The sequence below is a fragment of the Cervus elaphus genome, chromosome 19 (genome assembly GCF_910594005.1).
Source record: "Cervus elaphus chromosome 19, mCerEla1.1, whole genome shotgun sequence".
Classification (NCBI taxonomy): Eukaryota; Metazoa; Chordata; class Mammalia; order Artiodactyla; family Cervidae; genus Cervus; species Cervus elaphus.
Genome location: NC_057833.1, coordinates 79729354 through 79756857, shown reverse-complemented (window position 1 = coordinate 79756857; position 27504 = coordinate 79729354). Strand labels below are relative to the sequence as shown.

The following is a 27504-nucleotide window of genomic DNA, read 5'->3' as shown; positions in this document are numbered from 1 at the left end:
GACCAGGAAAAAGTGGCATGATACATTTGAAGTGATGGAAAGGAAGAGCCTACAACCAAGAATACTGAACCCAGCAAGTCTCTCATTCAAATTCAATGGAGGAATAAAAAGCTTTATAGACAAGCAAAATCTAAGAGAATTCAGTGCCACCAGACCAGTGTCACAGCAAATGCTAAAGGAACTTCTCTAGGTGGAAAAGAAAAGGCTCAGTCACTCAGTCGTGTCTGACTCTTTGCAACCTTATGGACTGTAGCCCACCAGGTTCCTCTGTCCATGGGATTCTTCAGGCGAGAATACTGGAATGGGTTGTCATGCCCTCCTCCAGTGGATCTTCCTGATCCAGAGATTGAGCCAGTATCTCCTGTATTGGCAGGTGGATTCTTTACCACTGAGACGCCTGGGCCCATAATTATATGTATGTTTTAATTGCCATTTTGTTAAATGTGTTCACTTTGTTTTTGTATGTCTTTTTCCTTCCCTTCCTCTTTTGTTCTCTTTTCATGTCAATTGATGACTAACTTTAATATTGTGTGTGTGTGTGTGTGTGTGTGTGTGTGTGTGTGTGTGTGACTGAACACATGATTGATAATTACTTTAAATGTAAACAGATTAAATGCTGAAACCAAAGGACACAGACTGGCTGAATAGATACAAAAACAAGACCATCATATATGCTGTCTACAGAAGACCCATTTCAGATCTAGGGATACATATAGACTGAACATGAGGGGATGGAAAAAGTTATTCCAGGCAAATAGGAATCAAAAAGAAGCTGCAGTAGCAATATCCATATCAGACAAAACAGACTTTAAAATACACTGTTGCAGGAGACAAAGAAGAACACTACATAATGATCAAGGGATCAATCCAAGAATATATAATAGTTGTAAATATATATCCTCCAATACTTCCAATACTTTGAAGCTCCAATACTTTGGCCACCTGATGAAGAGCCAACTCAGTGGAAAGGACTCTGATGCTGGGAAAGATTGAAGGCAGGAGGAGAAGGGAATGACAGAGGATGAGGTGGTTGGATTGCATCACCAACTCAGTAAACACGAGTTTGAGCAGACTTCGGGACATAGGGAAGGACAGGGAAGCCTGGCATACTGCAGTCCATGGAGTTGCAAAGAGTTGGACACGACTTAGCTACTGAACAACAATAACACATATATATGCACTCAGCATAGGAGCACTTTAATATATAAGGCAAATACTAACAGTCATAAAAGAAGAAATCAATAGTAAAACATAATAATGGGGGACTTTTAACACTCTATTTTCATCAGTGGAGATATCATTCAGGCAGAAAATAAGGAAACACAGGCCTTAAATGACACATTAGACCAGATGGAATTAATTGGCATTTATGGAGCATACCATTCAAAAGCCACACAATGAACATTCTTCTCAAGTGCACATGGAACATTCTCCAGAATTGACCACATTCTGGGCCACTAAGCAACCCTCAGTAAAATTAAGAAAATTGAAATCATAACAAGCATCATATCAGTCATATCCAGCACCACAATACTGTTGGAAACAGCACTAGATTAGAAATCAACTACAAGATTAGATTAGAAATCAACTACAAGCATTAGATTAGAAATCAGCTACAAGGGGGGGAAAAAAAGCTGTAAACAAACCCAAACATGTGGAGGCTAAACAATATGCTGCCGCTGTGGCTAAGTCACGTCAGCCGTGTCCGACTCTGTGCGACCCCATAGACGGCAGCCCACCAGGCTCCCCCGTCTCTGGAATTCTCCAGGCAAGAACACTGGAGTGAGTTGCCATTTCCTTCTCCAATGCATGAAAGTGAAAAGTGAAAGTGAAGTCGCTCAGTCGTGTCTGACTCAGCAACCCCATGGACTGAAGCCTACAAGGCTCCTCTGTCCATGAGATTTTCCAGGCAAGAGTACTGGAGTGGGTTGCCATTGCCTTCTCCGAAACAATATGCTACTAAATGCAAATGGATTACTGAAGACGCCAAGAAAAGAAATAAAAAAATACCTAGTGACTGTGAAAACAAAGGCACAATGATCCAAAACTGATGAGATTCAAAGAAAGCAGTTCTAAGAGGAAAGTTTATGGCAGTACAGTCTTACCTCAGGAAACAAGAAAAATCTCAAATAAACAACCTAACCTTACATCTAAAGCTACTAGAGAAAGAAGAAGAAGAAGAAGAAGAAGAAGAACAACAACAACAAAATTAGTAGAAGGAAAGAAGTAATAAAGATCAGAGCAGAAATAAATGAAATGGAATGTAGAAAACAAGAGCTAAGATCAATGAAACTAAAAGCTGGTTTTTTGAAAAGATAAACAAAATTGCCAAGCCTTTAGTGAGATTCATCAAGAAAAAAGAGGGAGAGGACTCAATCAAAATTAGAAATAAAAATGAAGTTACAGCTGGCACTGCAGAAATATGAAGAATCATAAGAGACTTACTACAAGCAACTGTTTGTCAATAAAATGGGCAACCTAGAAGAAATGGACAAATTAGAAAAGTACAGCTTTCCAAGACTGAATCAGGAAGAGTTAAGAAGCATGAACAGACCAATCACAAGTAATGAAATTGAAACTGATTTTTAAAAAATCTTCTAGTAAAAGAAGTCCAGGATTAGATGACTTCACAGGTGAATTCTGTCAAACATTTAGAGAAGACCTATCCTTCTCAAAGTCTTCCAAAAAGTTGCAGAGGGAGGAACTCTCCCAAGCTCATTCTGAGGCCACTATCACCCTGATACCAAAACTAGACAAAGATATCACAAAAAAAGAAAATTAAAGTCCAATATCTTGACCATAGAAGCAAAAATCCTCAAGATTCTAGCAAACCAATTTGACAACACATTAAAGGATTATGCATCATGATCAGGGGCTTCCCAGGTAGTACTATTGGTGGGGGGAAAAAAAAAAAACACCTGCCAATGCAGGAAATATAAGAGATGTGGGCTCCATCCCTGGGCAGGATGACCCTCTGGAGGAGAGCATGGGACCCCATTCCAGTATTCTTGCCTGGAGAATCCCGTAGACAGAAGAGCCTGGTGGGCTCAAGTCCATAGTGTTGCAAAAAGTCAGTCATGACTGAGTGACTAAGCATGCATGCATGCATGCACACCATGATCAAGTGGAATTTATCCCAGGGATGAAAGTATTCTTCAGTGTACATAAATCAATCACTGGGATATAGTACATTAACAAATGAAGAATAAAAACCATAGTATCATCTTAGTAGATGCAGAAAAAGGTTTTGACAAAATTCACACATTTATGAAAAAAAAAAAAAAAAAAAGACTTCCCAGAAAGTGGGCCTAGAGGGAACATACCTCAACATAATAAAGGCCATGGATGACAAACCTGCACTAAATTTTATTCTCAGTGGTGAAAAATGGAAAGGTTTTCCTTTGAGATCAGGAACAAGACATGGATGTCCACTCTTACCACCTAAACTTAACATAGTCTTGGAAGTCTTAGCCATGGCAATTAGAAAAGAAAAAGAAAAGAAATCCAAATTGGAAAAGAAGAAAACTGTCACTGTTTCCAGATGACATGATACTGTACATAGATATCCTAAAGATGCCACTAGAAAGCCACTAGAGCTCATCAGTGAATTTGGTAATATTCAGTTCAGTTCAGTTGCTCAGTCATATCTGACTCTTTGTGACCCCATGGACTGCAGCATGCCAAAATTATTACACAAAAATCTCTTACATTCTAATGAGTGATCAGAAAGAGACATTCAAGAAACAGTCTTCTTTACCATCACATCAAAAAGAATAAAATACTTAGAAATAAACCTACCTAAAGAGACAAGAGAGTTTTACTCAGAAAACTCTTAGATACTGATGAAAGAAATTAAAGATGACACAAACAGATGGAGAGACATACTATGTTCTTGGTTTGGAAGAATCAATATTGTAAAAATGACTATACTACCCAAAGCAATCTACAGAGTCAGTGCAATTTCTCTAAAATTACCAATAATATTTTTCACAGAACTAGAATAAAAAATTCTACAATTTGTATAGAAATACAAAAGAACCTAAATAGCCAAAACAATTTTGAGAAAGAAAAATGGATCTGGAGGAATTAGGCTCGATGAAATTAGACTACACTACAAAGCTACAGTAATCAAGACAACAGGGTACTGGCACAAAAGCAAAAATATAGATAAATGGAGCAAGATAGCAAACCCAGAGATAAAACCATGCATTTATGGGCACTTTAAGAAGTGGATGGCCACTTGCAGTTTTCCCCATCAACTGTTACAAAGTTAGTGCTCAATGTATCATGGCATCACTGATTCAATGGACATGAACTTGGAGAACTCTGGTTGATGGTGAGAGGCAGGGAGGCCTGGCATGCTGCAGTCCATGGGGTCACAAGTAGTTGGGCACAAATTAGTGACAGAACAACAAATGGGCACTTTGTCTTTGACAAAGGAGGCAAACTATAAATGGAGAAAAGATAGCCTCTTTAATAGTTCAATATCGAAAAACCAAACAACTCAATTGAAAAATTGGTGGATGATCTAAATAGGCATTTCTCAAAGAAGACATAGAGATGACCAAAAAGTACATGAAAAAATCCTCGGCTTTACTAATTATTTTTTGAAAGTTGCTCAGTTGTGTCTGGCTCTTTATGACCCCATGAACTATACATGGTCATGGAATGACCATGGAATTATCCAGACCAGAATACTGGAGTAGGCAGCCATTCCTGTCTCCAGGGCATCTCCCTAACCCAGGGATCGAACCCAGGTCTCCTGCATTGCAGGCAGATTCTTTACCAGCTGATCCACGAGGGTAGCCCAAGAATAGTGGAGTGGGTAGCCTTTCCCTTCTTCACCCAGGAATTGAACTGGGGTTTCCTGCATTGCAGGCAGGTTCTTTACTAGCTGAGCTACCAAGGAAGCCCTGGTGCTTACTAATTATTAGAGAAATGCAAATCAAAACTACAGTGAGGTAAATCACCTCAACACCAGTCAGAATGGCCATCATCAAAAAAAATCTACAGACCGATAAATGCTGGAGGGGGATGGAGAAAAGGTAACCCTCCTATAGTGCTAATGGGAATGTAACTTGGTATAGGCACTGTGGAAAAGAGTGTGGAGGTTCCATAAAAAACTAAAAGTAGAGCTACCATATGATCTAACAGTCTCACTCCTGGGCATGTATCCAGAGAAATCTTTAATTTGAAAAGATATATGCACCCTAACATTCATGGCAGCACTGTTTGCAATAGCCAGGGCATGGAATCAGTCTAAATGTCCATGACAGAGGAATGGATAAAGTTGATGTGGTATATATCTATAATGGAATATTACTGAGCCATAAAAAGTAAAATAATACCATTTGCAACAACATGGATGGACCCAGAGATTGTTATATGGAGTTAAGTAAGTCGGTTCAGTTCAGTTCAGTCACTCAGTCATGTCCAACTCTTTGTGACCCCATGGACTGCAGCACGCCAGGCCTCCCTGTCCATCACCAACTCCCGGAGTTTACTCAAACTCATGCCCATTGAGTTGGTGATGCCATCCAACTATCTCATCCTCTGTTGTCCCCTTCTCCTCCTGCCTTCAATCTTTCCCAGCATCAGGGTCTTTTCAAGAATCAGCTCTTTGCATCAGGTGGCCAAAGTATTGGAGTTTCAGCTTCAGCATCAGTCCTTCCAATGAATATTCAAGACTGATTTCTTTTAGGATAACTGGTTGCATCTCCTTGCAGTCCAAGGGACTCTCAAGAGAAAGATAAATATTATATGATATCACTCATATGTGAAATCTGGAAAATTTTTAGAAATGAACTTATTTACAAAACAAAAATACAGTCACAGATTTAGAAAATAAATTATGGTTACCAACAGGGAACAGGGGGAAGGGATAAGTTGGAAGTTTAGTATTGACATATACATACTACTGTATATAAAATAGATGATAACTAATAAGGACCCCCATATAGCATGGGTGGCTCTGCTCAAATCTTTGTAATAACATATATGAGAAAATAATCTAAAAAATAATGGATATATATATGTATAACTGATTCACTTTGCTGTAAAGCAAAAACCAAATAACATTGTAAATCAACTATACTGCAAATAATAATAATAATAATAATAACTTAGCTGATATTTCCCATTTGCCTGCAATTTTCTTGGATTAGTGACCCTATCCTTTCCTCTTTGTATCTGCCAGTACCCAGCATGGTTCCCAGCACATATTTGAAATGTTAAATAAATATTTTATGAATGAATGAATGAGCTATAACTCTCTGGGACTGTCAGTCTTAAGGGACTCATATAGAATTAGAAACTGAACTGGGATATTAAAGTTTACAGGGGAGGCCAAATAACATTACAGGCTGAATCCTGTAACTTTGGAGTTAAAAGAATCTGATTGAATCCTGTGATCTAGGAATTTACTTAGATTTTCTGACTCTCATCTGTAGAACTTTCTCATCTGTAGAACTGAAATAATACTGAGTTACCCTTCATAGCGATTGAAAGGACTGAATGTACTGGTGTAACTGGCAGCACTGAGAACAGTGCTGGTCACGCAAATATCCAAGAACAATTGTGGCTGGTTTCATCGGTACTATTGTGGTTGTCCTTGTGTCACTTGTTTGTTTCTATGCTGTGTCTCTGCCTACCCTGGAATCTGTAGGCCTTCCTGTGTTCATAATTCTCCTTGAAGTCAGTGAGGATGGAAATCTGTGGAACTTCCAGCCCCTACACACATGGCTTCAGTCAGGTTTCTTTGCCATCTCATCACGTCTTGCACATGCCTTGTCCAGGTGCTTAAACTTGATCCATTCAGTCAGTATCTCTTCCTCCTCCCAGCAGATGCCTGAAGTTTCTCAGTGCTCATGAGGAAATGGTACTTTTCCTTTTCAGACTCCTCCACTAAATGTAAATTTTTCACGTTGTTACACAAAAGCAGCCCCACTTTGTACTCTGGAAATTCACTGGGAGAGAGAGGGAGAGAATTAATGTGTGCATGTGTCCGCATGTGAATACTGACATGCAGATACCATACCTTCTGCATCTGCTATCGGCTTTCGAAGCATCATGATTTGTACTTACAACAGATATCTGAGACAAGTAATGATGCTAACCTCCAGAACAGCTTGCCTTTCCAGCAGTCCTCTCTCCACTCCCAGATCTCACCCTCTCTACATAGTACTCCTACCTTAGTTCTCATCTCTTATTTGTTTTCATCCATTGCTATTCTAGCAAGGCCATAAGCTTATGTCTTGCCATTTTGAAACTTTCTATAGAAACGTCATTACACATCAAGCATAAAGGTTCAGTTTAGTTCGGTTCAGTTCAGTTCAGTTCAGTCGCTCAGTCATGTCCGACTCTTTGCGACCCCATGAACTGCAGCACGCCAGGCCTCCCTGTCCGTCATCAGCTCCCAGAGTCCACCCAAACCCATGTCCATAGAGTCAATGATGCCATCCAACCATCTCATCCTCTGTTGTCCCCTTCTCCTCCTGCCCTCAAATCTTTCCCAGCATCAGAGTCTTTTCCAACGAGTCAGCTCTTCTCATCAGGTGGCCAAAGTATTGGAGTTTCAGCTTCAACATCAGTCCTTCCAATGAACATCCAGGACTGATCTCCTTTAGGATGGACTGGTTGGATCTCCTTGCAGTCCAACGGACTCTCAAGAGTCTTCTCCAACACCACAGTTCAAAAGCATAAATTTTTCAGCACTCAGCTTTCTTTATAGTCCAACTCTCAAATCCATACATGACCACTGGAAAACCATAGCCTTGACTAGATGGACATTTGTTGGCAAAGTAATGTTCTGTTTTTTAATATGCTGTCTAGGTTGGTCATAACTTTCCTTCCAAGGAGTAAGTGTCTTTTAATTTCATTGCTGCAGTCACCATCTACAGTGATTTTGGAGCCCAGAAAAATAAGTCACCCACTGTTTCCACTGTTTCCTCATCTATCTGCCATGAAGTGTAATGCCACATTAAAAAAAAAAAATTCTAATTTCTTAAGGAAACTCCATAGTGTTTTTCATAGTGGCTGCATTAGTTTACATTCCTACCAACAGTATAGGAGGATTCCCTTCTCTCCACACCCTCTCCAGCATTTATTGTTTGTGAATTTTTTGATGATGGCCATTCTGACCAATGTGAGGTGATACCTCATTGTAGTTTTTATTTGCATTTCTCTAGTAACTAGTTACATTGAGCATCTTTTCATATGTCTCTTGACCACATATATGCCTTCTTTGGAGAAATGTCTATTTATGTCTTCTTCTGTTCAATTTTTTTTATTGGGTTGTTTGTTTTGATGATATTAACATGTGTGCTGTTTATAAATTTGGAAACTAATCCATATGATCCTGAAATCCCACTCCTGAGCATATACCTAGAGAAAAAAATTGTCCAAAAGGATACATGTGCCCCTGTGTTCATAGCAGAAGTATTTACAATAGCCAAGACATGGAAGCAACCTAAATGTCTATCAACAGAAGAATGGATAAAGAAGATGTGATACATAAATACAATGGAATATTACACAGCCATTAAAAAGAATTAAATAATGCCATTTGCAGAAATACAGATGGATCTAGAGATTGTCATACTGAATAAAGTAAGTCAGACAGAAAGAGAAATATCATATTATATCACTTTTAGGTGGGATCTTAAAAAAATGAAACAAATGACTGTTTTACAAAACAGAAACAGACTCACAGACTTAGAGAATGAACTTGTGGTTAACGGGGGAAGGTTGGGAGAAAGGGATAACTAGGGAGTTTGGGATCAACAGGTACACACTTCTGTGTTTAAAATGGATAACCAACAAGGACCTATTGTATAGCACAGGTAACTCTGCTCAGTATTCTGAAACAACCTAAATGAGAAAAGAATTAAAAAAAAAAAAAAGATACATGTATGTGTATAAGTGAATCACTCTGCTGTATACTTGAAAGTAACATTATTCATCAACTCCAATATAATATAACAAGTTTAAAAAAGAAGTTCTAAGGAGAAGCACACTCCAGTATCTTCCATAAGCTGCTACATCCCCAAACTGTGTGGATGGCTGCTGCTGCTGCTAAATCACTTCAGTTATTTCCGACTCTGTGTGACCCTATAGACGGCAGCCCACCAGGCTCTGCCGCCCCTGGGATTCTCCAAGAACACTGGAGTGGGTTGCCATTTCCTTCTCCAATGCATGAAAGTGAAAAGTGAAAGTGAAGTCGCTCAGTCGTGTCCGACTCTTCGCAACCCCGTGGACTGCAGCCTACCAGGCTCCTCCGTCCATGGGATTTTCCAGGCGAGAGTACTGGAGTGGGGTGCCACTGCCTTCTTCGGTGTGGATGGCAGCCATTCTTAATTAACCACACTCTTTCTCCTGCAGTCTGTCTCTGTGCATTCACCACTGATCATCTGGCCCTGGAAAAGGAGGAAAAACCTATGGACCAAACCGGGACCCACCAGGTCCTTATAGTACCTCTGTGTCCAGTCTCACTAAAGAGTGGGAAGTCAATTTCTTTAAAAAAGAATCCTGTTTCCATGACTTACTTTGAGGTGAGGTCCTTGACATCACATTCATGCTGGAAGATTCTTTTGAGCAGCAGTATTCAGGTTTAGTCTTCAGTAGAAACAAAGGGAAAAAAAGAAAGCTATGAACAGTGGTTTAATACAGTATGTCAAGGACATGTCAGTTATGGTAGCCACCAGCCATAGGTAGCTATTTAATTTTCAAATGAAATAAAATTAAATATTCATTTCCTCAGTTGCACTGACCCCAGTTCAAGTACTCATGGCTGCTATATTGGACAGTGTAGATAAAGAAAATATCCATCATCACATATTTCTATGGGGCAGTGCAGAACTAGAGGTTGTGTTTTGTACCCTACAAGATAGTTCTTTTTATACTTTGTAATCTACTAACCCCCTTCTTCCTTCCCAAAACACACGAGACTGCCCTGTGCTAACTAAGCAAAAGCCTGTTAATGCTAGGATGTCATTCAAAGCAGAAGCAAGTCTTAAACGAGGTGTAGGAGCAGAACAAGACCGATCAGTAGATCTGTTATGATGCTTTTTCAAGGAAATTTGCTTCTGGCTTCTTATACTATCCATACTGTCTCCTGGTGAACATAAAAATAATGTTGTTCCTTTTTGCTTTTAAATTTAGCCACATATATGAGACTGGAAACACACAGTCCATTTTGTGAGTCTTCAGCTTCCTGTTAACATGACATTAGTAGAAGAATTCACCCTGTGATTATATGAGAAAGGAAAATAACTGAACAAAAGAAGACTGGGATTTGATTTTCCTATTGGCTAAATTTAGTTGCCTGAGAAACAGGAGGAAATTATTTCAGTACCAAAATAATAAAACATCATCTAAATTTGCTTTTTCTCTTTTATTCAGGAGCTATAGTTGCCTTTGGTGTGGTAGGAGAAGGAAGGGCTGTTAAAAGGAAGAGACAGCCATTCATACAATTTCCTTTAACATTTTGTTCATGTTTCCCTTTTAAAACTTTCTGTCAGCCTTTATAATCATCCAGTTAAATTTGTCTATCCAGTTCTCCTAAAACTGGGTGGCATTTGAGTGCTATAAAATTAATATGAATGTGATGCAATGGACATAATTGCTTTCTAGAAAAATCTCATCCTTATGATTCATTGTCAGAGACACAACTGTGAGCCCGGAAGTTCCTAGAACATTGATATATCTGATTCCTCATGTACATTTAACCAAAAAAAGCTCTTTTTCAGGAAATAGGATCTCTGCTGGATTTTTTTCTTTTGGTTTCTTGGTTGTCTTAAATTAGAAAGTCAGGAAATTTCTGAAATAATAATTTACTGCACTTGTGTGATTTGGCATGGTATATTTCAAGAAAAACATTCAAATCCACGCGTTGTCAATTTTGAATCTTATTTGTTAGCACCATGGCCTTTTGAGGTTCATGTGGTTTTATTTCCAGGTTTGCTGGTGTTGTAGCCCCACCATCTGTAACCCATTGATGAAATCATGAGGTCCCTGAGTTCCCAGACCCCTTAACCTCTTGATGATGCTATTGTTAAAGAGTTCCAAAATGACTTGGGCTGCCTTCAGAGTAAGGGGAGAAAAGAAAAGTGAATTTTTCAAGGCTGCTGGAGCAAAAGGTCATTAATGTTCACAGTACACCTTGGAGATTTATTAAAATTGGAACAAATTTGAAGTTTTCCTTTGCATAATCTAGAAGGAAAATAATTGTTAAGCTAACTAAGAGTATAAATCATTTTATAAGAAATGATCAGAAACGCAGATTGTGGAGTCCATTAGACCCAGGCTTAATTCCTAACTCTGTCACTTAGCAGCTGTGACTTCACCATCATGAGCCTTATTTTTACATCTACAAAGTGAGGCTGACAATACTTACCTCAAGAGATTTTCTCAAGAACTATGTGAAACACTGTGCAGTTTGTTATTAGTGTTAGTATTAGTGGTTAGGAAAACAAGCTATTTTTAAAAGAGATTTATAGAACATTATAGGCTTCATGAAAACAAAAAGTATAAATGTTTCCAGCTTTTCTCTCTTTTCAGTTCTCATGGGAAGATTCAGTGTTTATGCACTGAAAGCAGGAATCAAGGGGGCCTGAGCATGATTATAGTTGTGAGAGGAAAGGAACCTAGAGGGCAGATTAATTTGTAAAGTAAAGAGCTCTATATGAAGGAAAAATAATAAGGAATCTAAAAGTTTTGAGGACTGAGAGAGAATGGTCCTAGAAGTTGAGGGGATAGCCAGAAAGAGGGAGAAGCATAGCAGTGTGACACTTAGGAAAACCAGATAAGTCAGGAACATCTGAGGAAGTGTTGTGCAGCGTAATTCCCCAGTTGCCACTTTTATTGAGAGTCTTCTTTAAAAAAAAAACACTTTTTTTTAATTGAAGTATAGTTGATTTATAATATTGTCTTAATTTCTACTATAGAGTGATTCAGTTATACATATATACATTCTTTTTCATATTTTTTCCATTATGGTTTATCACAGAATATTGAATAGAGTTCTTTGTGCTATGCAGTAGAACCTTGTTGTTTATCCATTCTATATGTAATACTTGGCATGTGCTAATCCCAAACTCCAATCCATCCCTCCCCCAGTGCCCCCTTGGCAACTACAAGTCCAGTTCTCTATCTCTGAGTCTGTTTCTGTTTTGCATATAAGTTAATTTGTGTCATATTTTAGAGTTCACATACAATTGATACATGTAGTATTTTTCTTTCTCTGTCTGACTTAATTTAGTATGATAACCTCTAGGTCCATCCATGTTGCTGAAAATGGCATTTACTCATTCTTTTTATGGTTGAGTAGTATTCCATTATTGTGTGTGCATGTGTGTGTGTGTGTCACATCTTCTCCATCCATTCGTCTGCTGCTGGATTTCCACATCTTGGCTATTGTTAATGGTGCTGCTATGAACATAAGGATGTATGTATTTTTTGAGTTATTGCTTTGTCCATAAACAGGAGTGGGATTGCTGGATCATATGGCAGGTCTATTTTTAGTTTTATGGAAAACCTTCATACTGTTCTGCATAGTGGCTACACCAATGTGGCTACACCACATTCCCACCAACAATGTGGTAGTTGTTGTTCAGTCACTCAGTTGTTTCCAACTTTTTGCAGCCCCATGGATTGCAGCACACCAGGCTTCCCTGTCCTTCACCATCTCCTGGAGCTTGCTCAAACTCATGTCCATTGAGTTGGTGATGGCCGTCTAACCATCTCATCCTCTGTCATCCCTTCCTCTTCCTGCCTTCAGTCTTACCAGGATCAGGATCTTTTCCAGTGAGTTGGCTGTTCACATCAGGTGGCCAAAGTATTGGAGCCTCAGCCTCAGCCTCAGTCCCTCCAATTAATATTCAGGATTTATTTCCTTTAGGATTGACTGGTTTGATCTCCTTGCTGTCCAAGGGATTCTCAAGAGTCTTCTCCAACACCACAGTTCAAAAGCATCAATTCTTTGAAACACAGCCTTCTTTATGGTCCAACTCTCACGTTCATACATGACTACTGAAAAAATCATAGCTTTGACACACGGAGTTTGTTGGCCAAATGATGTCTCTGCTTTTTAATATGCTGTCTAGGTTCGTCATAGCTTTTCTTCCAAGGAGCAAGCATCTTTTAATTTCATGGCTACACTCACCATCTGCAGTGATTTTGAAGCCCAAGAAAATAAAGTCTGTCACTGTTTCCACTGCTTCCCCGTCTATTTGCCATGAAGTGATGGGACTGGATGCCATGATTTGGGTTTTTTGAATATTGAGTTTTAAGCCAGCTTTTTCACTCTCCTCTTTCATCAAGAGGCTCCTTAGTTCCTCTTTACTTTCTGCCGTAAAGGTGGTGTCATCTGCATATTTGAAGTTATTGATGTTTCTCCCAGTCTTGATTCCAGCTTGTGCTGCATCCGGCCCAGCATTTCACATGATGTACTCTGCATATAAGTTAAATAAGCTGGGTAGCAGCATGTAGCCTTGACGTACTGCTTTCCCAATTTGGAACCAGTCCGTTGTTCTATGTCCGGTTCTGAAGACATTATAAGGATTAATTCATTTAATTTAGTACAGCTCTACAAGGCAGGAGCTATGATTATTTTCATTCCACAGATGTTAAAACTGAGGTACAGAGGAGTCAGTTAACTTGGCCAAAGTCATACAGAGGGAGTAGCAGGGCTTGTGTTAGCATCAAACATTCTAATGCTGGGTCCATCCTCTCGTCCTCTATACCAGAGTTACCCAATTCCCAGGCCGTGGACCAGTACCCAGTAACAGTCTGTGGTCTGTTAGGAATCAGGCCATGTAGCAAGAGGTGAGTAGCTCTTCAGAGAGTGAAGCTTCATCTATATTTACAGCTGCTCCCCATCACTCACATTACTGCCTGGGTTCTGCCTCCTGTCAGATCAGTGGTGCCATTAGATTCTCATAGGAACATAAATTCTAGTGTACTTGAATTATCCTGAAATCATCCCCACCAGGTATGTGGAAAAATTGTCTTTCATGAAACCAGTCCCTGGTACCAAAAAGGTTGGGGACTATTGGCATCTCATACGTAAGATGAACAACCTCAATGGCAGTTTGCCTTGTTTTATAAATGGTTGGTTTGTAGTCAGCAATCTTGCCACTCAAGTGTGGTCCATAGGCAGTGGGATCAGTGACATCTGGGAACAGTCTCAGGCCCCCCACTCCAGACTCTTGAAACAGGAACTATGTCTTAACAAGCTTTCCACGTGACCCACGATCATGCATAGCCTGAGAAACTGCTCCAGGATATGAATATGTGGGAGATGGGCTGTCTTATTAGTATCCATCATCATGCTTGCCGCCTATGAGTAGATTTACTGTTAATCTACAAATAGGTTGAATAGGAAATAAATTCACAAGTTGAGGGAATAATACCTGCTTTCTCATCAACTGAGTGAATGATGCCTGTGGCCTCTGGACCCACTGCAGCAACAGGCTCATAGTAGATTCCCCATCATATTTCTTGCACTGAGATGAAAATGTTGTGTGATAGAGACATCCAGCATAGTAGCATTCTGCTGCAGCGTTTAAAAAGGCTAGATAATGCCAAGGCAAGCAGAACAGAGATTATGCACTTAATCTTAATGCAGCTTTAAGACAAGCTCTGCTCAGCTGGTTCCCCTGTGAACTGGAGGTGATTCTCTTCTCTCTTGGGCTCTCTATTGTCTTGGTGCTGTGTGCAACTCATTCAGAAACTAATTAAGTTTCAGGATCAGTTTGTCCTGTTAAAAGAGTGTATATATGCTGAAGAGGTGGTGTTTTTTTTTTTTTTTTTTTAAATAACTTAAGTTTTCCAAGTGAAAGGACAATTATAATTTGCTGCTAAAATTAGCCAAAAGTCAGCTTTCATCAAAATAATTCTCAGCAGACATTAGTCTCTGTAAAACCAGAGTATTGTAAGGAAGGCAAAAAAACGGATTTACATAGGCCATGGAAAATGTATTGATAATCTGGCCATATTAATCCTGTCCTCTAACAGAGTGTGAAATTACTTGTTTACTCCACTTATCTGGGGCTGGAGGTAGCTGATCACTGGTTGACAGAGCTGTATTTTGTGATCACCTTTCAACCATGAGCTTCAGCTGGGCCAAGGCCAAACAGTCTGATTTCACTGGCCTGTATACCACCTCCAAAGTCAAGGTCAGGACTCCTGCTACATCTGGGCAGCCAGAGGAATTCATGATCTCCAATATGTCCATCTAGGTATGGCTTTCACTTGTGCATAGGTATGTCCTATATCCCATCCCCTGAAAGTAAGGGTCTATAGTGGTTTCATCATCAGTATATAAATATTATCAAGGTGAACACTATTAGGGATACAATAAAGTATAAGAAGTAGTCCCTAACCTAAAGTAGACTAACAACTGTGGTAAAATAGACCCTGCTGATACTCCGCCCAGTTTCCCTTTATCAAGGTAGTGCATCTATCCTCCAGTGCCCAATACATGTGAGTGCTGGCTGCTAATGGCTCACAGCTGCCCTTTTTCTGGAGACTTGACCAATTGCTCTCAGCTCATGGGCGACTGGGACCAAATCTGAGGGGTTATGGTTCCCCAACTCTAGCATAACTGTAAGCCTGAAGGAGCCAAAGAAAGAACCTGTATTCCCAAAGCGTTGTGAGAGCCATGGAAATGGAGTCGCCCTACAAGACTGGGTCATGTTGGGGTTTGGCTCACATTTCAGGTGGCTAGATATCCCATGATCAGAGTGCCATCGTGGTTGGATGAGGGCTCTTTTCCTACTGTGTTTTCACATGGCAGAATGGCGTGGAGAGTTCTGTGGGTTTCTTTTACAAGAGCACTAATGTCATTCATGAGGGTTCCACCCTCTTGAGGCTCCACCTTCTAATCTCACCACCTTCAGGGATTAGGATTTCAACCTTGGGGGTGGGGCACATTCAGACCATAGCAACAGGAAGCTAGCCAACAGTGGTCTGTTATTCAGCAGAGATCAGTCTCTTAGGTCCCTGAACAAAAGAAGAAGGGGGAAATCAATGAGAAAAGGAGAAATAAATAATGACCTTATACAGCCTTAGACAGTCATAAGTTTTTTTTCTCCTCTAGTTCAACCATTGTATTGGCACTAGATTGATTTTTCTTGAATGATTATTTCATCATCTATTTTCCAAGCTCTCAATCCTCCAAATCTTCACCATCGCCTAAAAGAATGATTCATTAAAAAGTTTTTGGATCATATACCCAATTGGTTAAAAGAAAGTCTCTAAACATGTGCCTCCTATTCATTTTTTTTATTCACTTACCGACAATTTAAATTTACTATCAACTTAGAATACTCAGAATAGCTCAGAATACTACATACACTTATATCTTAGGATGTCATTCATGGTTATGGCATAAAAGAAGCTTTCCTACTAGTTTTAAATTATTTTAGGCAGCTTTTGGCCTATGTGATCAGATTGTCACATGTTTTACTATCTACCTTCAAAATATGTGAGAGTTATCAGCTAATCAATGTATATGAATCCTCAGACAAACTACTGATTTGAGAGGCAGCTCTGTGCTCTTAGGTGGAAAGTGTTATGCCCAGACTGTGGACTAAAAAGACAGAATGAATTTAAGGGGTCAAATAGAAGCTTGAGCCTAGAGTAATAGCAGAAAATCTGAGAGAGTTCCATTTGGCAGTGGGAGAATGAGTGTTTAACCTTGAGAGCAGTCAACTTACAATAACAATAGCTCCACTTTTGGAGCATCTACTGTATACTTGGGCTTCCCTGATAGCTCAGTTGGTAAAGAATCTGCCCGTGATGCAGGAGACCCCTGTTTGATTCCTGGGTCAGGAAGATTCGCTGGAGAAGGGATAAGCTATCCACCCCAGTATTCTTGGGCTTCCCTGTGGCTCAGCTGGCAAAGAATCTGTCTGCAGTGCGAGAGACCTGGGTTTGACCCATGGGGTTGGGAAGATCCCCTGGAGAAGGGAAAGGCTACCCACTCCAGTATTCTGGCCTAAAGAATTCCATGGACTACATTCCATGGAGTCGCAAAGAGTTGGACACAACTGAGTGACTTTCACTTTCACTATGTGCTTGGCATTGTGCTAATCACTTTAAGTGTATTATTTCATCTGCCCTTCATATCAGCTTCAAGGTAGGTATCACTATAAGAGGGGTTAAGAATACTGTTCAAGTTTACATAGTAAGTGAAGGAACCAGGATTTGACCCTGGAAGGAACTATGTGTCTTGACAGTCTTTTTTCCATCACATCCCAAGACGCAGCATTAGAGTAGGCGTCCCGTTCTATAACCACACTTGTTTTATATAGAAAGGAGTCCTGGATGAAAGGAGCCAGACTGAAAAGGTTCTCATCTTTGTGACATTCTGGAAAAGGCAAAACTGTGGAGACAGTAAAAAGAATCAGTGGTTGCCGGGAGTTAGGAGGTATGAATAAGTAGAGCACAGAGGATTCTTAGGGTGGTGAAACTACTCGGTATGGTACTATAATGGGTGTTCAAGTTCAGTTTAGTTCAGTTCAGTTGCTCAGTCATGTCCAACTCTTTGCGACCCCATGAACCGCAGCACGCCAGGCCTCCCTGTACATCACCAACTCCCGGAGTTTACCCAAACTCATGCCCATCGAGTCGGTTATGCCATCCAGCCATCTCATCCTCTGTTGTCCCCTTCTCCTCCTGCCCCCAATCCCTCCCAGCATCAGGGTCTCTTCCAATGAGTCAACTCTTCACATGAGATGGCCAAAGTAGAGTTTCAGCTTCAGCATCAGTCCTTCCAATGAACACCCAGGACTGATCTCCTTTAGGATGGACTGATTGGATCTCCTTATAGTCCAAGGGACTCTCAAGAGTCTTCTCCAACACCATAGTTTAAAAGCATCAATTTTTCAGCACTCAGCTTTCTTTAAAGTCCAACTCTCACATCCATACATGACCACTGGGAAAACCATAGCCTTGACTAGATGGACCTTTGTTGTCAAAGTAATGTCTCTGCTTTTTAATATGCTATCTAGGAAAGTAATGGGTGTACACATTATTATACATTTGCCCAAACTCATGGAACATGCGACTCCAAGAATTAACCCTGATGTGAACTGTGGACTTTGGGTGACTATGATGTGTCAGTGGAGGTTCACTGATTGTAACAAACATCAGTTCAGTTCAGTCGCTCAGTTGTGTCCGACTTTTTGTGACCCCATGGACCGCAGCGCACCAGGCTTCCCTGTCCATCACCAACACCAACATAATGGAGATAAAAAGGTGGCAAATGGGATATCCCTGAACCTTCCCCTCAATTTTGTTATGAACCTAAAACAGCTCTAAAAAAAACAGTGTTTAAGAAAAATCAGGGGGGGAAGGGATGGAGGGAATGGACATGGCTATGAGTCTATAAGGATAGGGCCAGTTAGAAAGAGGTAAGCAATGTGTCCCAGAGATAGAAGAGGCCACTCAGAACTCAGCAGAGCAGTGTGGATCCAAGGAGCCAGTTAATGCTTTGGGAAAGCAGAATTCATGAAGGATAATCTGTTCTTATCAAAAAGTTGATAGTTAATTTTTTTTTCCAATATTGTCTGATACAAAGCCTCTTCATACTTGTCTATTTTTCCTCTGTGTGCCTTTTTATAAATCAGAGTTCATATATGCTATGCCTTCTATGTTGCTGTAATAATTGGTCTGCTCACAGTCTGTAAAAATAGAGGAATCATCATTTACTAAGCTGTGCATTTATGATTTGTGCATTTTCTACATATGAATAGAGTTTATTTAAAAATAGAATGATTCTGTATGGAAGTTGAAATAAGTCAAGGATATTGTCATATTCACTGTTGCTTGGTAGACTCAAACAATTCTTCAGTCAACCATTTCACATATGACAAATACTAGTGTGGGCTAAGAGATAGAAAACTGGCATTCCAGTCTTAGCTCTGCTCTTAGAATAACTATGTGACACAGTTAAGGTACCCAGTCCCCTCTGAGCTTGGATTTCCTCATGTATAAAAAGCAAATGCCCCAAATTCCCTATAATTTTCAGTATGATAGAGGATAGAGCAATTCTCACCCTCAAACTAATCCCATAGCACATATTGAAACAGAATCTCAGCTCTTCCCAACTGCAGACTCCCCTTACCTGATACTTTAGAGCAGAGATTGGGAAACATTTCCAACTGGAAGGGCCAGGGAGTAGGTATTTCAGGCTTTGCAGGCCACACAGGCTCTGTTGAAAGTACTCTGAACTGCTGTCTATTAAGATATCCACATACACTATGTAAATGCATGACAAGGCCTGTGTTCCAACAAAACTTTATGTATCAAAGCAGGTGGCAAGACAGATTGGGCACACAGGCCATAGTTTACCCATTTCTGTTCTAGCACATAACTTTTTGGGATTCAGTTCAACTTCCCTGCAGCATATATGGGAAAAACCATCTGTTCACAATAATTAAATAAAATAGGGGATGAGAGACTTGGAGGGCTTCCCTGGTAACTCAGCTGGTAAAGAATCTGCCTACAATGCAGGAGACCTCAGTTTGATTCCTGGGTCAGTAACATCTCCTGGAGAAGGGATAGGCTACCTACTCCAGCATTCTTGGGCTTCCCTGATGCCTTAGATGGTAAAGAATCTGCCTGCAATGTAGGAGACCTGGGTTCGATCCCTGGATTGGAAAGATCCCCTGGAGGAGGGCATGACTATCCACTCCAGTATCCTTGCCTGGAGAACCCCCATGGGCAGAGGAGCCTGGCGGGTACAGTTCATGGGGTCACAAGGAGTTGGACATGACTGAGCAGCTAAGCACAGCACAGCACAGAGACTTGGAATGTACAAGGGAGGGAGAGTAGAGAGGCTTATGATGCAGGACTGGGAGAGAAAATTCCAGTGATGTCTGCTGTGAAGGAGAGGCATTGTCACTTTGGAAAAATTGGTTTTGGCATGGAGCTAGCTGCTAAGTTTGGAGAAACCAGCTGGTGTATGTGTGTGTGTGTGTGTGTGTTTGCAGGTGTGTGGGTACATGTATGTGTAGGAGGTTACAGTGCACTCCAGCCTACTGTGGTATCAGATACCAAGGGGACTCACTGGCTATTTGTTGAGGAAGGGAAGGAAGAAGGATGGATTATCCTCATTTATAGATGAAGAAATTCCACTGTGGGACTCCAGTGTTGTTTCTCATAAGGAATCTACAGGGAAGCAGAATTTCATGGGAAGGATATTGATCTCACCCTGGAGAGGATCTGTCAACATCTGTACAGGCCCAGCCCTTCTCAGAAGAGGAGAGTATTGTTGGGCTCAGAGTTCCCTATAATCCTGAGCTGTGGTCATGCAAAGTGTCAGTGAAAGGTGGCCATGTGAAGGCAGGAAGGGGGGCTGCAGTTATTACTGTGGCAGCTGTTTCCATAGGTTAGGCTTTATGCTCTCCCTAAATGGTCACAGTCGCATTTCTGACGTGGCAGCAGGAGCAAGGAAGGGAAATGGACTTATGAAAATGGACTTATGCGTTTGAGTCAGGAGATCAGAAACATCTTGGGAAAGGAGGCCAGAGTTTGGAGAAAGGAAAATTGTCCTTCTCTGTGCCATCACACAGAAGCTGGATTTGAGGGAAATCTTAACATTTTGGAATGTCTTAAAATTGATGAATTAACAACTATGTAAAATTTCACACAAGCCATGCTTTTACTAGAGAGCTGATTAAGGTTTGCAGTCTGCTGCACTAATTCAGTAATATAATTTCATAGACTAAAAATTTTGCTATGCAAATGTATGCAAGTCATATAAGAAAATAGTGTTCTTAGCCAAGTGCATTAGCACCTATTTCTTTGGTTTTGTTTGTTTGTTTCACTGGAACTCTGGCCCTACTAGATAAATAATATATTCAGTACTCAAAAGTGTGCGTTTAACATTTTCCTGAAGGGTGATTGAGAGACTTTCTCTTTTGACAAATACTGTAGTGATTGGCATGTCTGTTTTCCTCTTTTTCTTGCCTAAAACAGAATGAAGAAGATGAGCAACATTTATGAGTCAGCTGCCAATACACTGGGAATCTTTAACAGCCCCTGCCTGACCAAAGTTGAGCTACGTGTGGCATGCAAAGGCATTTCCGACAGAGATGCCCTTTCCAAACCAGACCCCTGTGTCATCCTCAAGATGCAGTCCCACGGGCAGTGGTTCGAGGTAGGCATGTCCAGTGAAATGGAGAGAAGCATGGCAGGAGGAGAGATTCGAAAATGTTTTGGCATGTCCTGTCTTCAGGTGGTTTATTTCGGTGAGACAGAAAATTCTAGAAATGAATATGATCACATTTCTGCTCATATCATGATTTTTTAAATTTATTTATATATTTATTTAAATTAAAAAATTTATATTAGAGTATAGTTGATTAACAATGTTATATTAGTTTCAGGTGTAGAGCAAAGTGATTCAGTTATACGTATATATGTATCTATTCTTTTTCAAATTAGTTTCCCATTTATGTTATTACAAAATATTGAGCAGAGGTCCTTGTGCTATGCAGTAGGTCCTTGTTGATTATTTGTTTTATATATAGCAGTGTGTATATGTTAATCACAAACTCCCAATCTACCCCTCCCCTCCATCCTTCCCCCTCTGCTAACCATAAATTAATTCTCTAAGTCTGTGAGTCTGTTTCTATTCTATAAATAAGTTCATTTATGTAATTTTTTTAGATTCCACATATAAGCAATATCATATGATATTTGTTGTTTGGTATCTGAATTTTTTCACTTGGTATGATAATCTCTAGGTCCATCCATGTTTCTACAAATGGTGATATTCGTTTCTTCTTATGGCTGAGTAGTGTTCCTCTGTGTATATGTACCATATCTTCTTTAGCCATTCATCTGTCAATGGACATTTAGGTTGCTTCCATATCATGATGCTTTAATACTGTGGATATTTTGACATTTACCATTAATTTGTGTGCTCATTGTGGATATAGTATCTCCTGGGGATGGGCAGCAGGGACTGCTTTACTGGGGCCACATCACACACTTATTTTGGGGGAATAAACTTAATATTAGCTAAACTTTATTGGGTGCTTATTAAGTATCAGGCACTGTTCTAAGTGCTTTGTGTAAAACAACTAATTTCATCTGTACAATAATCCTATGAGGAAACAGAAAGATTAAGGATTTGCCCAGGATCATCCAGTTTATAAGTGGAATAGCTAACATTTCCCAGTCAAGCTCCAGGGCCTGAGCTCTTTATTGCTATTTTATACTTACAGTGCCCATTGGTGTGGCCTTTGATATTTTGTGTGGCAATATAGCATGTTGAATTCTGCAGTTGGGTTTTGTTGGTTTATTTATAATTGAAACAAATTGAACAAGGACTAGTTCTTAAGTTTGGGGGGGTAGTTATTGTTTTCTTTGTTATGCTGCTGCTGCTAAGTCGCTTCAGTCGTTCCTGACCCTGTGCGACCCCATAGACAGCAGCCCACCAGGCTCCCCCCATCCCTGGGATTCTCCAGGCAAGAACACTGGAGTGGGTTGCCATTTCCTTCTCCAATGCATGAAAGTGAAAAGTGAAAGTGAAGTCGCCCAGTCGTATCCGGCTCTTAGCGACCCCATGGACTGCAGCCTACCAGGCTCCTCCGTCCATGGGATTTTCCAGCCAAGAGTACTGGATGGGGTGCCACTGCCTTCTCCATTCTTTATTCTCGGTACCTGGTTCAGTTCAGTTTAGTCTCTCAGTCGTGTCCTATTCTTTGTGACCCCCTGGACTGCAGCACACCAGGCTTCCCTGTCCATCACCAACTCCCAGAACTTGCTCAAATTCATGTCTATTGAGTCGGTGATGCTGTTCAACCATCTCATCCTCTCCTCTCCCCCTTCTCCTCCTGTCTTCAATCTTTCCCAGCATCAGGGTCTTTTCAAATGAGTCAACTCTTCACATCAGGTGGCCAAAGTATTGGAGCTCCAGCTTTAGCATCAGTCCTTCTAATGAATAGTCAGGACTGATTTTCCTTTAGGATGGACTGGTTGGATCTCCTTGCAGTCCAAGGGACTCTCAAGAGTCTTCTCCAACACCACCGTTCAAAAGCATCAATTCTTCGGTGCTCAGCTTTCTTTATGGTCTAACTCTCACTTCCATACATGGCTACTGTTAGCAATGTTTTAAAAAGATCTGGTCTCAGGTGAAATTTGGGATAGGGAGGAATAGGGGATGCAGCTGTGGAAGCAATTATTATCATCTCTAAGGGAACGAGATGACCAGCAGAATTTGGATGAGGGTTTTGGATCCATGCTGAGTAGGGCAAGTGTACACAAATACCTTGCTTGGATCCCTCAGGACAGACTTCAGTCCTGTTTCTATCTGTTTGCATGGAGCTGACAGGTGCTTCTTTCGGGGCCAAGGTCTTCACTCCACAGTAAGAAAAAGGTTCAGAAGATCTCATAGGTAGTAGGTTTACTTACTTGTCCATATGTGATAAAATGTACTTCTCTGAAAGGACAGTTTGATAGAAGTTGGTGAGCAGATGAAATGCCGGTGAGAAGGCAACAACACACAAGGAAATCAATGACAGATGGCAGATTGGGGATCTTCCTTTAACCTCCATCTTATCCAGGGCTTATATTGTAAATATAAAATATCATTCACAGGAATCTTAATGTGTAATGTCTCTTTTTCCCCTTCTAAATATTCTCCCTGACTTTGTTGGTGGACTTCCCTGTCTTTTATTTTTTGTTTAACAAAACAAAGTGGAATACCTACATTAGGAAAAAGAGACTCATGGAAAATTAGAGGAAAAGACTTCATCTCCTAAGACTCCTTTTACGTCATTTGTTTATTTGTATATATTTCTTTTCAGTCTTTTCCTTCTGGCATTCATATTCTTACATGATATTTATGGTGCACATAAAATTTTCTTTTGTGATTTTATTACCTAGCAGAATATGTTTTTTCCATATTGCTGTAATATTCATAATTTTAATTTTAAGCCTGCATTATATCCCATCAAGTAGATTTAGTTGATCATTTTCCTATTTTTTTTTCACTTTTTAGTTGTTTTGAAAATTACCCTATTTTAAATAATGCTGCAGTATCCATCTTTGAGCATAAGGCTTTCCCCTTCCTTTTAGATTAGTTCCTATGAGAGTCTGTCAAAGTGAAACTAGTGGAACAGGATAGGACACTGGGGGGGCTTTGGTGCATTTGCCAAATTGCTTTTCCAAAGCATTCTTCTACAGAGTTACTTGAAGTGTGTTTGCACACAGCTACCAGCTTGCAGACATTTTGTTACCAGTGCACAGTGAAATCAGAAACTTGTGCCACAATGTAAGCTAATTCACTGCTTCCTTCATCTCTAAACTCTTCCTTTTTAAATAGTGTCAGCTGCACTTCCAGCATCCTTAGTGACATGACTGAGTTATATTTTGGAACTTTTGAGAAGCACTTCTCTAATAAATTTTAGTCTTAAGAGTGTACATTTAGGGTATAGTTGGGAAAATAGAGCCCACACCAAGTAACTAATAGAAAAGATTTAATACAAATCTTTGGAAATGTTGAGAAACTAAATAGGCACTGTGTGAAAACCCAGAGATTAACAATAAGGAGGTGCTGGTTGATTTAGGGTAGAGCAGTGATGTGCTGAAGCTAGCTCATAGAGGTTTATGAGTCAGTTGTTAAATCTTCAGGAATTTTGCAAGCCTGGGTGTAAGTATTTATACCATAGATATTGGCAAACATTTCAAATCAGAACTTTACTTCCCATCAAGAGAACCAGTTGTTGAGCATTTACTGGCATACCACTGGGATAGAGGGACAAATGTTAGTACTAGCTGGACCACCCAGCAGAAGCTGGATTTGTGGAAGGAGGGTCTATGTAATGGGAGCCAGAAAGGTAGAGGAAATGCAGGTAGTGCTGGAAACATTGCCAGAAAAGGATGTGAGGAAGGAGTGGCATCCCAGGTCTCCCATCTGTGTCTTCCAGTGACCACACCCCTGGTGGAAACCTGTTACCAAGGTTGCAGGAAGAGTCTGGAACACATTTGAAAATACCAAGGTAATTGACTAGCCGGGAAAAATATCTATAACCTCAGATATGCAGATGACACCACCATTATGGCAGAAAGTGAAGAAGAACTAAAGAGCCTCTTGATGAAAGTGAAAGAGGAGAGTGAAAAAGTTGGTTTAAAGCTCAACATTCAGAAAACAAAGATCATGGCATCCAGTCCCATCACTTCATGGCAAATAGATGGGAAAACAGTGGAAACAGAGGCAAACTTTATTTTTTGAGGCTCCAAAATCACTGCAGATGGTGATTGCAGCCATGAAATTAAAAGACGCTTACTCCTTGGAAGGAAAGTTATGACCAACCTAGACAGCATATTAAAAATCAGATACATTATTTTGCCAACAAATGTCCATCTAGTCAAGGCTATGGTTTTTCCAGTGGCTATGTATGGATGTGAGAGTTGGACTATAAAGAAAGCTGAGTGCTGAAGAATTGATGCTTTTGAACTGTGGTGTTGGAGAAGACTCTTGAGAGTCCCTTGGACTGCAAGGAGATCCAACCAGTCCATCCTAAAGGAGATCAGTCCTGGGTGTTCATTGGAAGGACTGATGCTGAAGCTGAAACTCCAATACTTTGGCCACCTGATGCAAAGATCTGACTCATTTGAAACGGCTCTGATGCTGGGAAATATTGAGGACTGGAGGAGAAGGGGACGACAGAGGATGAGATGGTTGGATGACATCACTGACTTGATGGACATGAGTTTGAGTAAACTCCGGGAGTTGGTGATGGACAGGGAGGCCTGGCGTGCTGCGGTTCATGGGGTTGCAAAGAGTTGGACACGACTGAGTGACTGAGCTGAACTGAACTGACTAGCACATAGACCTTCTGACAACTCTCAGTAAGTGAGAAAATCACGCACTCAGTCATGAAGTAGTACATATTTATTTAGTGCTAACACATGCCTTTTAGTGCCAGTTCAGTGGGTGGTCCAGTGCTCAAAGTGAGAAGCACCTGACAATCTATTTAAATCACACACCTCCTACATTCTATGTTTAGTGAAAGCTGGCAAATGTGGACATTGCCCTGGGACATAACTGATGCACATTCTTCTGTATCTGTCCCTTGGAACAAGACTGGATTTACATCTCTGTTCTTCCTGAAAAACTACAGAATTCAGAGAATGCCTTGCAGAATATAATTCACGCTGGCTGTGCCAGTTCCTGGGTGTCTTTGTTAGGTAGAATTTGGTAACTAAGTGAGGAAAGGAAGAAAAAACCTGGGAGGCTGAACTTCTTTGCATAATAAAGAGATTGTTGGGGGTGTCAGGGTGAGAGAGAGAAAAACGGGGTGAACTTCTGTTTTAGAGAATTTTGAAGCTTGGCAAAAGAGACTCCATGGAGATAGGCACTGTCCCCAGAACTTCCTACAGTGATGGGAATGTTCTGCACGTGTCCTGGCCAGGAGGTAGTTGCTGGTCACAGGTGGCTCCTGAGCAGTTGAAAGGTGGGCTGTATAACTGAGGAACGGAAAAGTTTAATTACTTAAATTTAATGAATTTGAGGGTAAATAAGTAGCTGGTGTGATTTCAGAGTCTCCTTGGGTGGTAAAGAATTAAGGTATGTGGGGAGATGAGGAAAGGGAGTTTGTTAACATGTTATATTCACAGGATGTTGTTTTTATAGCTAAAATTCTTTTGGGGGAGATATACCTAGAGATTGACATCCCTTTGTTACTACTTGTGATTGCTGGCCTTTTGCTTTTTGTAATAGTATTCCATCCAGAAAGGGCCCTGTTATGCCCTCATTTACAGCTCAGGCACTACTGCAGTAATTATAACTACCTTCAGATGCCCTGCTCATATATGGTGAGGGGGTGTGCTCTTTCATTGGCTGTAGCCTGTTTGCAATTGAAGAGAACATTTGATCTCTGAAGTGTATCATAAAAATGTAAGCCTGATTGTCAGACTCTAAAGGACCTACAATCCGACCTTCTGTGTTATTAACCATTGTTGTTGTTCAGTTGCTAGGTTGTGTTAACACTTTGTGACCCCATGGACTGCAGCATGCCAGACTTCTCTGTCCTCCACTGTCTTCTGGAGTTTGCTCAAATTTTTGTCCATTGAGTCAGTGATACTATCTAATCATCTCATCCTCTGTTAATGGTATTGAGTCAATAAGAATACATAGTAGTTTGTGTCTCTTAAACCCCCTCCTCTATATTACCCTTCCCCACTTCCATCTCCCTGCATGTAACCACTAGTTTATTCTCTGTATCTGTGAGTCTGTTTCTGTTTTGCTATATACATTCCTTTGTTTTATTTTTTAGATTCCACGTGTAAGTGATAACACACAGTATTTGTCTTCCTCTGACTTATTTTGCTAAGCATAGTACTCCCTCGGCCCATCCATGTTATTGTAAATGGCAGGATTTCAATTTTGGGGGGAGAGGAGTAATATTTCATTGTGTATATATATATACACTTCATTAAGGATATATTGTACAGTACAAGGAGTTATAGCCATTATTTTGTAGTAAC

The 27504-nt window shown here is 40.4% G+C and overlaps 1 protein-coding gene across 6 annotated transcripts in view; it reads left to right on the top strand.

Moving 5' to 3' along the window:
* CPNE4 (copine 4) overlaps nucleotides 1–27504 on the top strand; it is a 656552-nt gene that overhangs the window by 135821 nt on the left and 493227 nt on the right. For all 6 annotated transcript variants that reach the window (XM_043875010.1, XM_043875009.1, XM_043875011.1 and 3 more), the window contains exon 2: nucleotides 20983–21163. In XM_043875010.1, the coding sequence (XP_043730945.1) occupies nucleotides 20983–21163 (181 nt within the window). The remainder of the gene's footprint in view (nucleotides 1–20982; nucleotides 21164–27504) is intronic.